The 14,799-nt window shown below is 53.8% G+C and overlaps 4 protein-coding genes across 10 annotated transcripts; all 4 read right to left on the bottom strand.

Annotated features, from left to right (window-relative positions):
• Window positions 1-522: 522 nt before the first annotated feature.
• ifng1 (interferon gamma 1) lies at window positions 523-1,927 on the bottom strand. Its single transcript, XM_085902457.1, has 4 exons — window positions 1,654-1,927; window positions 1,479-1,550; window positions 860-1,075; window positions 523-767 (listed from the first exon to the last, which is right to left on the bottom strand). Exons 1-4 carry the CDS (start codon window positions 1,771-1,773, stop codon window positions 618-620), a joined length of 558 nt encoding a protein of 185 aa, XP_085758583.1. The 5' UTR covers window positions 1,774-1,927; the 3' UTR covers window positions 523-617.
• A 490-nt stretch (window positions 1,928-2,417) lies between these two features.
• On the bottom strand, window positions 2,418-4,626 carry LOC147040523 (uncharacterized). Of its 7 annotated transcripts, none has more exons than XM_085902464.1 (6): window positions 4,439-4,626; window positions 3,950-4,055; window positions 3,482-3,659; window positions 3,203-3,274; window positions 2,896-3,129; window positions 2,418-2,706 (listed from the first exon to the last, which is right to left on the bottom strand). In XM_085902464.1, the coding sequence occupies exons 3-6, from the start codon at window positions 3,599-3,601 to the stop codon at window positions 2,593-2,595; spliced, it is 540 nt and encodes a 179-aa protein (XP_085758590.1). In that variant the 5' UTR covers window positions 3,602-3,659; window positions 3,950-4,055; window positions 4,439-4,626; the 3' UTR covers window positions 2,418-2,592. The 7 variants fall into 7 exon arrangements, with proteins under 7 accessions (XP_085758590.1, XP_085758589.1, XP_085758591.1 ...); XM_085902463.1 differs by having other exon boundaries at window positions 3,482-3,788; window positions 4,439-4,625; XM_085902465.1 differs by lacking the exon at window positions 3,482-3,659 and having other exon boundaries at window positions 4,439-4,622.
• Window positions 4,627-4,815: 189 nt separating this feature from the next.
• LOC147040522 (uncharacterized) lies at window positions 4,816-10,361 on the bottom strand. Its single transcript, XM_085902468.1, has 17 exons — window positions 10,041-10,361; window positions 9,464-9,539; window positions 9,102-9,376; window positions 8,773-9,015; window positions 8,602-8,693; window positions 8,442-8,511; window positions 7,747-7,922; window positions 7,528-7,664; window positions 7,420-7,469; window positions 7,223-7,355; window positions 7,097-7,157; window positions 6,800-6,964; window positions 5,755-6,022; window positions 5,599-5,664; window positions 5,386-5,535; window positions 5,207-5,266; window positions 4,816-5,033 (listed from the first exon to the last, which is right to left on the bottom strand). The coding sequence occupies exons 1-17, from the start codon at window positions 10,050-10,052 to the stop codon at window positions 4,941-4,943; spliced, it is 2,127 nt and encodes a 708-aa protein (XP_085758594.1). The 5' UTR covers window positions 10,053-10,361; the 3' UTR covers window positions 4,816-4,940.
• A 123-nt stretch (window positions 10,362-10,484) lies between these two features.
• On the bottom strand, window positions 10,485-14,756 carry LOC147040521 (ras-related protein Rap-1b-like). The gene is made up of 8 exons (XM_085902458.1): window positions 14,355-14,756; window positions 13,246-13,315; window positions 13,085-13,153; window positions 12,941-12,997; window positions 12,717-12,857; window positions 12,497-12,640; window positions 12,320-12,415; window positions 10,485-12,256 (listed from the first exon to the last, which is right to left on the bottom strand). Exons 2-7 carry the CDS (start codon window positions 13,300-13,302, stop codon window positions 12,329-12,331), a joined length of 555 nt encoding a protein of 184 aa, XP_085758584.1. The 5' UTR covers window positions 13,303-13,315; window positions 14,355-14,756; the 3' UTR covers window positions 10,485-12,256; window positions 12,320-12,328.
• Window positions 14,757-14,799: the final 43 nt, after the last annotated feature.

Genomic DNA, 14,799 nt, shown 5'->3' with positions numbered 1-14,799 from the left:
TTCCCCCCCGACCGACCTTATTTCTTTTTACTCCGTGAAGAAGGGGACAAAAAAGCGTGTGCATTGTGATGTTTTCAGGTCACAAACCAAACGCCATCTTGTCACGGAAATAAATTTCCATTTCTGAGTGCCACTCTTTTTTTCTGCGTTGAGAGGGGAGCAAAAGTGGGCGTAGACATTTCTACATGTCAAATATGAATGCAAATCAAGTCAATATTCCACGTCGTCTCAATGTGTGACACATTTTTAGATGTGCAACAAGTTGTTTCCTTTTCCGACGCCAGATGCTGACTCAAAACGAATCACTCGCGCGCGTTCAGTCTCAGTTTCTCTTTCCGTGTTGTCTGTCACGGGTTTCTTTGTCGTGGCTGCTGCAGTCGCCGCCGCGCAAGCGCTTTTCCCTCATTGTTCTTCTGAGAAGTCCAAATGCCACTTGGTCTCCCTTGCTCAATGAAAACGTGTCAACAGCCAATAGAATTGTTGCATCTTTATTAGGTGCTAATCAAATAAATAGCTCATAAATAAGAACAAATAAAGCTTAAATAGCATATCATCAAAACGTGTGTGCGTGGGAATAAATAGTCGAATGTGATTCGATGAAAAGGCATCCGATGAGCTCAAGCTTTTCGCCTGCGGCGGCGCACCGTTTGCCTTCGAGCCCGGCCATTGGGCGTCTCCGCCCGGCCGCTCTCGCCCAACGATTTGGCCTCCTCGTACAGCCAGGGCAGCTCCCACAATGCTTTGCTCTGGACCACCAAGTTGTCCATCTGGGGGGGCAGAGTTACATTCCAGCCATGGTGAAGAGCGAGCGTTTAAGGTCATCTGAGGTCACACGTAACGTTTGTAAAAGCAGTTGTACCTGGAGGTGTCGGAGCTCGCTCAGCCCGCTGAGAACTTTGTCCCGCTCCTGATACTTGTACTTGCGCAGATCCCGCACGCACTTCAGCAGGTAGTTCAGCCCGACTTGGGCTTCGTCTCCCGAGTCGGACGCCGGTGGGGCGAGCGGCCGCTTCAGCATGTGCCCCAACAGCTCCTCGTAAGTCTGCAGCACCGCCGACATCATCATTTCCTTGGCCTGAAAGGTGCAGCGGCAACACTTGGAAACAATGCTCCCATTTCCTCCATATTGCCATTGACCCGTGATCATTTTCCCAAAGTTCTCTTGTGTGCCTTTTTTCCCAGGACGAAACAAACGCGAACGACATACTGCCAACCACAATAGGCGGCGGCGCCGTATGGAGCAAACCAGAAATCTATCAAATGGACATCAGCAAGAACGATGTGCAAATCAAAGCATTGAAATGACATAGGCAGCAACAATAGTCGGCGGCGTTGGTGTGGCGCGGCGCGGTGCGCACGTGACAAACCCCAACCACCAGACATTTGCTTTTTCGGGATGGTTTAGTGACACCCAAGTTTGCTACTTTGAGCTGAGATAGGCTAGGCTAGGCTAGGCTAGGCCGTTGAAATGATTTTACCTCCATCTTGGTGCTCAGGAGCTCTCTGGAGAAGACGGGAAGGCCGTTAAAACGTTCTTTGGGAGGAATTTTCTGCAAACAAGTGCACCCCAAAAAAAAAGAAAAAAAAATCAATCTAGAATCGAGGGAATCCAACAAACCCGAGTCGTACGTATTTGTGTGTGTGCATACTTACATAAAGCTGCAGTAGGTTCTGAATGGTTCTGTTCATCTTCGCAGGCACATGAGAGGTCGTGAGGCCGCACACACACAGGTAGGCGCACATTCCCAGCATCCCTCTCGCCACGGTAACCATCGTCAACTCGACTCAACTCGGGCCGGACACGTGCGTTCCAGGTGCGATTTCTGAGGCGGGCCCCGACTCGGTCCCGGCCGGCGGCGATGCTGATGTGAAGTCGTGTCGACGACGTTTGGCATTTAAGAGAATAGACTCACGCGTATGCGCGTGGTGATGATTTAAGTGTGAAAATGTGGTAGACGATTTCCTTTAAACACCAAAATTCAGAGAAGGACAAGGTGCAGGGGGTCCCACGCACACGCAATGTGTGTGTGTGTGTGTGTGTGAGTGAGTGTGCGCGCGGAAGCCACGATGAGGTTTAGAGGAACTTCTCTTGAATTGCTTTTACTGCTAGGATTCACTTTGAGCAGTTGCGTGTGACTTTGCATAGCATCCGCTGCTATTCTGGTGGGTTTCAAAATCAACTGCAACTAACCACCGTCTGTCTGGCAACACGTACAGAGCTCCCAAGCTGATTTTTGACAGGCAACGTCATTTCCAATAAAGCATCGAAAAAAAGAAAAGGAAAAACCCCCAACGTCACTCAGCGGACCCAAAAAGTCCCTGGCCTGGCCTCAAAGGTTAAGGTGCCATCGCCTCGGAGTTAAAGTGAAAGCGTGAGGAATGGAAGTTGTCACTTTCCAGGAAACTTCAGGGACCAATTGTGAACTTTGGGCGTGTGCTTTTATTATTGGCATTTCAATGAAGACGACAAATGTATAGATGAGAAAACGGGTTCAAAAAAGGTCTGCTTCTTCCGCTATGGAGAATAAATTAAGGTACAGGAGGGAATTAAATAAAGGAATAAATTAGAATAATAAAAAATAAAAAAACGATTCACGGCGAGGCATCGGTGGGTGAGGCCAAAGTGTGAGAGCCAATTACAGTTGCCATGTTGTACACCTCCAGAAACTGAGAGAGCGCCCTCTTCTGGAATGTCACGTCATCCACCTGCGCACACGCACGCACGCATGCACAGGATTAGATTCACACGTAACTCTTTTACAGTTGGTTATTTACCTTTCGTGTCATGATATATTTTGTCAAGATATTTATTTTTTCAATGATATATTCGAACAATTGAAGTATTCTTTTTTTTCTCTTCCCCCTTTAACGGGGAGCTAGCTGCGTGGCGCTAACCTTAAGCTGCGTGAGTTGATGGAGGACGTTTGTGGTGTTGGGGCATTGGCGGCTGGCCAGGTTGGCGCTCAGGTGGCGCAATTTGCTTTTCAGCTGGCCGACGTTGCGCCTGAGCCGCTCCTGCCCGGCGTGGTCGGGCGCTACCTTCAGCAGGGTGGCGTTGTGCAGGATGCTCTCAGAGATGCGCGTATACACGTGCAAGGTGGCCTTCACCAGCTTGACTTCCTCTCGGTTCTGTGGGGACCAACAGGCGTCAGCGCTGCGGCCCGGGCCCGCCGCTCCAGGACCATTTGGGCCTCTTTCCTACCTGACACGCTCTGATGCTCCTGATGACGCTCTTGAAGGGAGGATGGGTGCTGATGTTTACGCTCTTCAGATCCTGAAACACACAAGTTGAAACATGACAAAGTGCTGAAAGACACTGAAAGTCTGAGATCGCCACCCGAGAAATGGGCATTCTGGAGCACAAGCAACATCCGCCACATCACAATCCAATCGGATGTCAACAAAATGACACACGCAAAACATGATGAGAAATCAAAAGGCCACAAGGGTCAAGTGTGGCTCGATCCCCGTGTCAGCTCACCACATCTTTGGAGATGTCCTCCAGGATTTTTCTCAGTTCTGGATAGGGGTCCGAGCAGCTGGCGCCTAGCGCCAGGGAACCCAGCAGGAGCAGAAGACACAAGCGGCTCGGCGGCGACATGGCGGAGCGAGCGGAGACGAGAGGAGGGTGCCGTGAGACGAGAGACGAGTGACAGACGCTGAGCGATGGAGACGCTTTTTCAGGTCAATTTGCTGAGCGCCGCTCGCATCTTTTATATGCCTCTTGTTTCATTGTGGTCTGTGGCTGCTCGGTAGCAAACACCAGAATCTTCCTCTGAACTTGGCTGCTACTCAGAAACACCCGTGCGTGTGTGCATGTGCATGTATGCGCACACAAACAAACACACACACACACACACGGCCTTCCTTGAAGGAATTTCCACTCACCTCCATCTTGGCGGTGCACCAGGATGACGTGCCTGCGTGCGTGACACTTGTTTCCACTCACCTCCATCTTGGCGAGGACACTCCCGGCCGGGTCACTGCGGTTGTCGTCCGTTTTCGCAGAAGCCTCAGCACCAGGACGACGTGCCTGCGTGCCTGACACTTGCTTCCTTGATGGGTGTGTGGTTCCAAACATTTGACTAAGGCCACCTCGACGAGTGGTCGCGCAATTAACACTCAGACATGACTGACTCTTGTGCGTGTGTGCAGGTTAACGTATGCTAAGTGAAGCTATTCGCGTGTGGGTGCGTGTAGCCGCGAAAGAGGCCAGTAGGGCTACTTTCAGCGGCCGCAACGCCAACTTTGTTTCCACTCCAAATCTTTGTGATGCCCTTTTTCCATTCTATGGTTTTTTTTTTCCTTTTCCTTTGCTCTCAGATAGTCAGTCGCTCCAAGAATTCCTTACGCGCGCGCACACACACACATATATATATATATACTGCAGTCCGTCCGTCCGTCCATCCGGCAACCTTTTTAAATGTGCTCAACTGACCTTTATCTACGGCAATTGCGGTCTTGGAGGAAGGGCCACCGGGCCACCGGGCTGCCGGTGTCCTGCATGTTTTCTAGGTCTCCTTGCTGCTGCAACACACCTGATTCAAATGATCACCACGACAGACCTTGCTAATGATCTATTTGAATCAGGTGTGTTGCAACAGGGTGGTGGCTGACGTCGAAAACACGCCGCCCCCAAAGGCTGCCAGTTTGGCAGGTAAAGGAGGTCGCGCCAGAGTGACGTCATCACACACGAGGAGGAATTTAACGTGCAGTTGAATGTGTTTGAAAACAGCGCGCGTAACCTTTGTAAAAGCGTCACATAGTGGGAGGGGCTTAGGTGTGGGACAAGCACGCATCTTGGTTGTTGTTGAAAGAAGCAAGTTTATTTGAAATGTCAGTACTGTAACACATTGTACGTCTCCATGGTAACAGCCACATAAATACTAAGGCAATAAATAAATACAAGTCGTCGTAGTTGTGGTAGTTGGCGGTGTGCGTCAGCGGGCGGCGCTCACGCAGTTGTCATGTAGATACGTGAAGAGAATGTTCACCTCGCTCAAGGCCTTTGTCAGGCCACGACTGCTGTCCATCTAGAGACAAATGAAGATTGGCATGAATCACGTCATCGAGCCTGCCGCTGCTTCTGCTGCCGTTCTTCCACCCTTTTGACAGCCAAAGTGGCTCTTTTGCCCCGCTCAGTGCAGCGCCCACGGAAAGGCCTCCGCAACTCCACGCCAATGACTGGCTCCTTATAGTTGCCTACCTGGGCCAGCTTGTCGCGGAACTGCACCACGTGCCGGTGGTCTCGGTAGTGCGTCGCATTCTAAAAAGGAAGGGCGGGGCGGGGCGGGGCGGGCAGGCAACAGATCAAAAGGTCACTTTGCCAGCCCAAGACACACACTCCATTTTCCAAAGTCATCCGACTCAAAGCACTCCACTCACGCATCCGTGCTCTTTGAGGTCTTGGCCGGCTCTGCTGAGGTCCGAGTGCAGCTGGTGCATTCTGGGATGGCGGTCGTCCAGGCCGTCGAAGACGTCCTTCAGGTAGAAGTCCAGGATGTTGCTGTGCAGGCAGCAGACCACCACGTGCTCCTTGAGAAGAAGGGTGAGCTACGGTCCAGCCGCTCGAGGCCTTTGAATCGATCCTGTCTTTACCTCCTCGTCCGCCACCGGAACGTTCAGCCTGACGTCTGACTCCTCCTCCGTCTCGGAGCGCTGAGCCTGAAGAACGACACGGAAAGAACACGGCGGGGTGGCCCGCAAGGCGTCACATTGGGAGAACCCTCCTCACGTGGCGCTCGTACCGCTTACGTGCAACGAGACTTCCTCTGCGGCCCGGTACGTGTTTGGACTCCTCAAAACCGGGCTGAGCGGCCGAAGGACGGGTCCCGCCTCCCCTCGCCGGACGCGGCCAATCAGGAGCACGCCGAGGAGGCGGAGGGAGACGAGCGCCGCGAGGCCGACCGCTTTCATGACGATGGAGCGAAATAGAGTTGGCGGAGAGAGGAGCAAATGCGCAGGTGATGTGAGACCAGCGCACACGCCGCATTTTATACACACAGAGCCTCCGCCCCCCCACCTGAAAATAGGGCAAGCAAAAAACCCCAACGCACGCACGGCCGCGCGAGCGCACGCACGCGCACGCACGCACACACACACACACACACACACACACACACACACACACACACACACACACACACACACACACACACACACAACACACACGCGGAGGTCAATTGGTTTACGGTCACCTGGAGGAAATGAAGTGTCAATCTAAAAAGTGTGATGAGAAACTGTGTTTATTATTAATCTGGACCAGAGACTGGAGCACTTTGTTTCCTGGGAGAGAAAGTGAATGAGAGCGTGTACAGTATATGCAAGAGTCCATGTCCGCATGCTGAACGAGCATGTCGCACGCCAGAGTCATCACCATGTTTGCCCAGCATGTTTATTGACACACGTCACTGGCCATTCATGACGTCCGCCGTTACATCAAAACGCCACGTCACAAAATACAAGTTTACGGTAAACCGCTTCAGCGGCAATTGAATTGGAGCGGAAGTGACGCCCGCAGCCGGACAATATTTGATCGGCGGGCCCACGAGAACGAGAGGAAACGAGCAAACCAGTCGCCGCGAGGAAGAACCCAATTCCAAATTGGAGAGCACCTCCGAGTCCACGCCAGAATAAAAGATGATTCAAAGATAGACTGAGTGCAAAGCCAAGACGGACGGACGAGTCGTGTCGAAAAGAGGACTCGGTGAGAATTAAAGAACCAATCGCATCAAACGTGTGTCAGAAGAAAGAAAGAAAGAAAGAAAGAAGAACTCAGGAAAGGGTACAAAAGTCCTACAAGCATGAAGAGCGACGGAGGAGTCTGAAATGAACCAATGGGAAGAAGGTCGCGTTGGCGCTCCATCCGTGGCGGCGGTGGCTCAGCTCCTCCCCCAGAATTGGCGCGGCCTGCGCCGCGCTCGCTCCAGCACGGCCGCTGCCAGCGAGCGGCTCCACGTGTCGTCTAGGGCCAAAAGAAGGGAGTTAGGAGAAACCTGACGTGGCCGCCGGCGTCAAATATGCCTCGCTCGACCATTCCAAACAAGCAAAGAAAAAGTCCAGCCTGCAAGTAGGAGACGACCAGACGGCGGGCGACTCACCTCGCTCGGGACACAAGCGGCCGGCGGCGTACGAGCGGAACCTCAGGCCCGGCTCACCTGCGCACACGCCGCAAGGTCAAGACGTCGTCGGCGCGCTCCAGCCACGGCCGGCGCTCGCTCACCGTTGTGTTGAAATTCGGCGTGTCTCAGCAGGCCCCGGATGACGCGCGTCGGGGCCGAGCTCGGCCGCCGGGACGCCGCGGGCCCTTTCGGAGGAAGCTCGGCGTGCGCCGCCGGATCGCCGCCGTGGCGCCTCTGCGCAGGGAGCACGTCGGTCGCTTTGTCGTTCAAGCCATCGGGGAGTGATCAAATCAATCACCTGAAAAGCTTCTCCTGAAGTGGCTTTGCCCACCAGCATGGCGCCCCCTGCTGGAGACACACGTGTCACTTTTGTCCTTTTGTCAAGTGCAGGGCGTGCGTACCGTACCGCAGGTGGGTGTGGTGAGATCAAGATGAGTTCTGTGAAGCGGCCCGCCGTACTTCTCGGGAGTGGGAAAGCGACCAGCGCCTGTGTCATCCTCATGCTCGCCGTCTTCTATGGCCGCCGGGCCTTCGCAGGGGCGGCTGCGCAAGGATTGGCCAGGGGAGAAAAGGGGCACAAGCGCAGGGCAGGCGGGATGACGAGCGGCGGGCGCAGACGGCTCACCTGGCCGAGTCCGGAGCCTCGGCGCGGGGCCCGCCGGCCTCGGCGCGGGGCCCGCCGGCCTCGGGCTCCCACAAAATGTTGTGCTGGGACTTGAGCTGGCTCAGGTGCTGGCGGGAGAAGTTGGTCCCCCACGCCCGCCGCCGGTACCACCGGGCCTTCTGCCTCAACAGCATCACCTGCACACAACGCGGCTTGGACTTCAGCGGGTGCGGCACACCTGTCTGTCGCACAAATGCAGGGACACGTGTGGCGGCTGTGACCCAAAACAAGGCAAGGCGCTTCTCAGAAGTGAGTCAGCGCTTTGAAGGCCCCCAAAGTGTTCTGGTAAAAGCCAAGCGTGACCGCCGTGACCCCGATGCAAAGCAACGCGCATGGCTTTCTGGCTCCGAGGGAGAAGACTTTCTAGTAGGTACACCTGAGCAACCGACCTTGGGATTTAGCCCTTTGACGCAGCTATGCTTCTTTCCTTTTTTTAAGTGCTCGAAAAATACAATTTCGTTGACTTGCATGCATGTGCGTGCGTGCGTGCGTGTGTTGCATTGTGTGTATGTGCACACTTTCCCCGAAATGAACTGTGGTGGCTGACTGGTTGGTTTCCGCACGCACTACTTCTCATGTTCTTGAGCTGACTCATCAAGTCACACATGGTGAGCTTAGCAAAGCGGTTTAACTAAGATCTTCGGCTTTGGGGTCACCTGAGGGGTCTCGCCCGTGTCTCCACATTGGGGAAAAGGAAAGTTGGCTTCATATTCCGTCAGCAGGTTCCTGTCACACACACATGCGCATTAATAGCTTACGTTGGGAGCACGCACGCACGCACACACACGCCAACTACATCAAAAGACACAGGCACACCTGTGTTGTCGCTGAACCCGCGGCGGGGGTGTGCCTTCGCTTTGCTGTAGGTGGGGCATATTTTCAGACTCCTTCCTCATCCTCTGACTCTTCTGATCACACAATAGCAACGAAATCATGGTTGCTCGTCCCTGTCATCGCCGTGCCTCGTGTGCGTGCCTGCCTGCGTGCCTGCGTGCCGGCCTGCCTGCGTGCCTGCGTGCGTGTGTCGGAGAGCGGAACTCTCTGCCGGCATTCCAGATGCTTGCGCAGGCGGGGGGGGCCACCAGGTGGAGACGCACCTCCAAAGTTGCGGCGGTACTCGGTTTCCGAGGAGAGGGGACGGCTCCGCCTTTCCGCGGCGTCCGCTTTAGTTTCCATGGCAAAGGGCTGCAATCGAAAAGAAGAGGCCTCTCTTCTGCAGGGGAGGAGCACCTGAGGACAAAAAGGGGATGAGGTGACCAGCGGAAGATGGGGCGCACTTGGTGTCGTGCCGGCTGGCCGGCCGGCCACCTGGCCACCTGTTGTGCCGTCAGCAGGGGAGAACCCGCGTCAGCGCCACCGCTCGCCAACTCGTAGAGGCGCTCTGCTTTCTCGGAGCGGGAACGTGCGCGTCCTGGTACCGGTTCGGGTCTTTGGCGCCTCGGACGCACCGGAGGATCTGAGCCGGCGGAACCCGTCGTACGTTTGTGGTTGTTTTCCTTGTTTTGCGCCGTGACGGACGCGCTGTGGGCCGGTGCGCCGGCAGGACCGCACCGCCGCCTCTCATAACCGAGCCGGTCTTCTCTGCTCCCGGCTGATTCGACCAAAACCAAAAAAAAGAATCAAAAGATCGATCAAACACGCCATGTCCAACAGGCGTTTTCTTCTATCTCTCGCTTACCTTTGCCATGGGTCAATACGTCGCCTGGCTGAGGGGAAACGCTCCGAGAACGTCCGTAACTCCTCTTGTATTCACTCTGGCAAATGACACACATCAAGGTTGGATATACGTGGAAAGGAGTGATTGGTCGCCAGGTGACTGTCATCAAACGAATGACTGGGAGAGGTCATTTCTAGATAAACAATGGACTCGTCGCCCGACATTGCCAAAAGTAGCGCGATCGCTGACGTCACTTCTCATTGACGGAGCAGGAGTACGAGTAGCTGCCAAATCATCTCTAAAAACAGTTCGCAACGGTGACGTCACAACTAATTGTCGGAGCAGGAGTACGAGTAGCTGCCAAATCATCTCTAAAAACAGTTTGCAACGGTGACGTCACAACTAATTGTCGGAGCAGGAGTACGAGTAGCTGCCAAATCATCTCTAAAAACAGTTTGCAACGGTGACGTCACAACTAATTGTCGGAGCAGGAGTACGAGTAGCAGCTGCCTGCCAATTATCTTTCGCACATTTTTCACTAATTGGCCGGTCGGCAGGCTAATTGGCGCAGTCTGGCTAACAGCGAAGCTAATCTTACCGTGAGCGACATGACGTTTCCGGGCTAGAATAGAACGAGACGGCGGGCACCTGGGCAACGACAAGTGGTTCTTGGACGCGTCGGTCGGGGACGAAAAGAAACAACGAGCGAGAATGAAGGCGACAAGTCCGGCCCGGTCCCGAGGGCTAACATCGACCGCCCGCAACAAAACGCCGCTGTTGCCATGGCAGCAGACCAACACGCGCATGCGCAAAAGACTCTTCTTCTTCTTCTTCTTCTTCTTTGTCCGTTTCACGGCGGTAGGCCAGCAAATTCCAAGTTCTACATCTGGGTTGAACCTTGACTGCACTCACTCCGTTTATGTACTATATCCATGTTGCCGAGGATACAGTATAAACTGAGATGTCCATCCACGGCTGTAATGCAACAAAGTAACTGCTTAGTATGTGCTAAATGTGTACACGGGAGAGTCACAATGTCAGCTTCCTGTTAGAAAATGGCACCACTTTTATTCATTTAAGGCTTTTGAAGTTTGGACTTGACATTTGGCTGCAACCCCGCTCGCCCGGCCCCTCAACAACAACAACAACAACAACAACAACGTAAGCAACCCAACCGAAAGCAAAAGATTGCTCAACATCGCCAATGTGCATGCAGGCAGGAAACAAAAGCAACAAAAATGCATTCACGTTTACTTGAGCCTGTCTTAGCCTTGCATGACGACGGTTTCCTGGCCGTGAGGAGGGGGCTACCGTGTCCCTCCAGTCACGTTGACGATGCTTGACGGGCCTCGGTGGCGCTCCCTCGTGGCCACGTGGAGGGCGGTGTCAACATGCTGATACTGCGCTACCTGGAGGTCAAGTGGACAAATGCTTGCATGCGGCATGACCATGACGCACGCGAGCACGCGAGCACGCACGCACAAAACTGCTCTAAAGACAGAAACCTCGCACGCAAATGCACATAAACACATCATCAAACATGCACACGAGCACAGCACGCAAACGGAAGTTCAATACAAAACTTTTATACACCTGACACACCGACACAATGGCCACATCCAAACACTGGGTCTCCAGACACGTGCACACAAACCCTCATCCACAAGCACACAACCAACAAGCAGCGCTAAAAACACACAACCTGCACATGCAAACATACACTGGCTCCACACACAATTGATGACTTGAAAGGCTTTTAGTGGCTTCAACAATCTCCACCGAGGTTAAGCGTCCAACACAAAAGACACAAAAGGCCCAGAGTAAAAGCAGCGTAACAATAGCACATCCTCTCTCATGTGTGCATACCTAATGTCCATAAACATGTCATGTACATAATACAATCTGGACTCACACACACACACATTCATGCGTACACGCAGAGTAGTGGATCAGTGTGAGTCTGCCGTCCAAAGGCAACTTGGCCGCCACAGGCAGCGGCGGCAGCAGATCTGGGTCCCGACTCACCGCTAAGGGCTAACGGCACAATGCCACGCTAAACCGTTAATGGACAAAATAATCAAAGTGTGGCAAAAGTAACACTTTGGTAACATCGTCAAGAGTGAGTGGCACCGCTCGTCGTTGAAAAACAGGGGGAGCGCTAATGGCCGACACGACCGCAGGCAGGCGGCAAAGCCGAGCGCTCAAAGTAGAAAAACACCTGCGACGCCACTAACGGCCACATCCGCGTTGCTAACATCGCCGGCGTTATTAGTTGTGAATCAAAAGGCGGAGCTTAAAAGATGCCGCAAACCGCAGAGCGAGCCGCTGAGGTTGATGTTTGCCGTGCGCTAACGCGGCGAGCCAATGCCAAAAACTGCTGCTGCATCGCCGCACCCCTCCCCCAAAGAGAGACAGAAAGAATCACACAATGAGCAAAACAATCAAAAATGTCCGGAGCCGCGCACACGCACACACACACACACACGGTCAGCCACGTCGGCAGTGACATCATCACGTTGCGCCTCTGGTCTGAAAGAAAATCGAGAGGCAGAGCGCACGATGGGAAAACATCCTGGTGGCTGGCCCGTCATCGTCGTCGTCATCATCATCATCATCATGGCAGTCTTTTGATGTTTGGTTTCCGAGGCAACAGACAAGGGGGACGAGGAAGCGTGGCACATGTGCTTGGCGTGGCGACAGACTTCCAACTTGATGATGATGATGATAAGAATGTAGTTGGGGACAGACGGACGGGACTTTTAGGAAGATGTCCTCCGATTGGTTGCTCACTTGATGTTGGCCAGACGAGCACAACTGCAAACGTGATCCCATGAGTGAGCGAGCGAGCGAGTGCGTGCGTGTGATAGCAACATGTACCTGCAGTCATTAGAGGAGCTGACAAGTGGACTTTTTGCGAGTTCTGCCGGGAACTGGACTCTTCCTGTTGATCTGTCTCACCAGATCATAGAAAATCTGTGCACACACACACACACACACACATTATAGTGATGGAAGCTGTGGAATGCGCACACATGCACGTGCGCGCCCTCGCACCTCGTTGACGTTGATCTTGCTTTTGGCGGACGTTTCGAGGAAGGCGCAGGAATTCCACTGGCGAGCGAGGCCCACGCCCGACTCTTTGGCCACCACGCGCTCAACCTCCAGGTCGCACTTGTTGCCCACCAGGATCATGGGAACCTGAAGACACGCGGCCAAAGGGACATTTTGACAGCCGACATCTGACGTGAGGCTCCCAAGATTGCGTGCCGCGTACGTCGTCCGTGTCCTTGACGCGCAGGATTTGCTCTCGGAGGTCCTGAAGGTCATTGAAGGTGGACTGGGCCGTGATGGAGTAAACCAAGGCGAAGCCTTGACCGTTCTTCATGTAGAGGTCACGCATGGCCGTGAACTGCTCCTGAAATACACACACACACACACACACGCGCGTGTTGTGCGAATCCCTCGTTTCCAAGGCGACAAGGTAAAAAACAAGCTTACTGTGCCTGCTGTGTCCAAGATCTCCAACATACACTGCTGGCAATCCACCTCCACTTGCTGCACACACATTTGAGGGAGAGCATCAGTAAGTGTGTTGTTGCGGCGCTGGCTACGGCGGCTGGTACGTTTGTTCACTGGTCTCACCTTCCTGTAGGAATCCTCTATCGTGGGGTCATACTTCTCCACAAAGATCCCCTGAACAAACTGGACTGTCTACACACGCACAAAACGACGCGGAAGAAGGAAGTAGAGCAACGGGAAGAAAGAAAAGAAAGCTTCTGCTGTGGGAAAGAAAACCTTCTTACCAGAGCAGACTTGCCAACGCCACCAGATCCTAAAACCACCAACTTGTATTCACGCATCTTGAGCTAATCTCTGCACACAAACACACAATTCTGTTAATAAGCGGCTGGCTCACTTGGTCACATGGCGGCCGGTGAAGATGTCAAACGCGCTTGTGTCTGTCTGCAGGTGTGCGCGCCGCGCCGTCTGCATGCGTCTCAGTCGGAGTGTGTGTGTGTGTGTGTGTGCGTGCGTGTGTGTGCATACCAATCATGCCCAGTGTTGCGTTTGCTGTAACAAGATGCAACATGACCATACAAACGCACGCACGCACGCACGCACGCACGCACGCACACTTAAATGGGGGTTGCCATGGTGATGACAACACTTGATGAAACATCGCAACTTGGTCAAGTTGTGACACGTTGCGTAGTGTTGACAAATGCTAATGTAGGTTCGAGTTCAGCGTGAAATCTGCGTGCGTGCCTCCCAAAAAGAGAGGCAAAGGGGCAAAATCTACATTTCTCCTGCAGTCTCTGAAGGCATCATGGCGGTCAAGTTGTTGAACGCACCCCGTCACACGCACACACGCATGCTCAACAAGGTGGGGTCTGTCAATAGTCATAGAAGGCGTGTTGCGCTGGGGGGGGCTCAAGCAGATTGGAGCTCGACAGACAGACAGGCGGACGGACCGACCGACCGACCGACAGACGGACTGACCGACAGCCAGACAGCCAGACACAAGTTGTCTCTAGTTCGTGTCTTTCCGGGGCCGCCCCACGAGCTCTCTCTCGGCCAGGCCCTTGCTGTAGGCGTGGAGACGAGCGAGGGGCCGCCGGGCGGTTCGCCATCACGTCAAGAAAAGCCCAAGCGGGGCGACCGACAACTTGGCTGCCTCTCCGCTTGTTTGTCTGTCTGTCTGTCTGTCTATCTTTCGCGACACGCTTCCGCAAACCGGCCGCAGCCCGCCTCGGCCTGTCCCCCACAATCCACCCCGGTAACCCCCTCCTGAGCCCAGCCCGGCCCGGCTGGCTGTCACAAGCGGTCGCGGCCGGTGCGTCGAGTCTCAGACGACCCCAAAAAAAAGTCCAAGACGGAAACGAGAGGGAAAAAGCGAGCAAGAAAGCCTCACCGTCATCCAGCCGTCGGCAGCTCCTGTTTCTCTCTCTCTCTCGCTCGCTCTCTCTCTCCCCCGTTCTCTGTGAACGTCGCTCGACCACGAGCCGCTCCCTCCTTGAGACGACGTCAAGTCAATGTCGGGAAGACACACACGAACGTCCGCTTTTCAATTTCAAAATAAGTGGCGTATCGGAAAAGACGTAACCTCTACTAAATAAAGTCCGTTTGTCAACGACAGGCTTTTTGAAGCTATTCAACGGAATCGATTTGCTATATGGACGCTATGAGGCTCATCTTAAAGTATACTTCGAAGTATATACGTCACATTTTAAATTATTGACCGCAGTTACACACGCACACGAGCAGTGGAGTCGCATCACACAACATAACACACGCCACGCCACACCCAAACAGGAAGGAGTCACCAAGAATAGCGACTTCCCTCGTGCCCCTCCCCC

Source organism: Syngnathus leptorhynchus, chromosome 21 (genome assembly GCF_054491065.1).
Source record: "Syngnathus leptorhynchus isolate UIUO chromosome 21, UIUO_Slep, whole genome shotgun sequence".
Lineage (NCBI taxonomy): Eukaryota > Metazoa > Chordata > Actinopteri > Syngnathiformes > Syngnathidae > Syngnathus > Syngnathus leptorhynchus.
The sequence above is the reverse complement of the archived record's forward strand: the minus strand, read 5'-3'. Positions and strand labels throughout refer to the sequence as shown.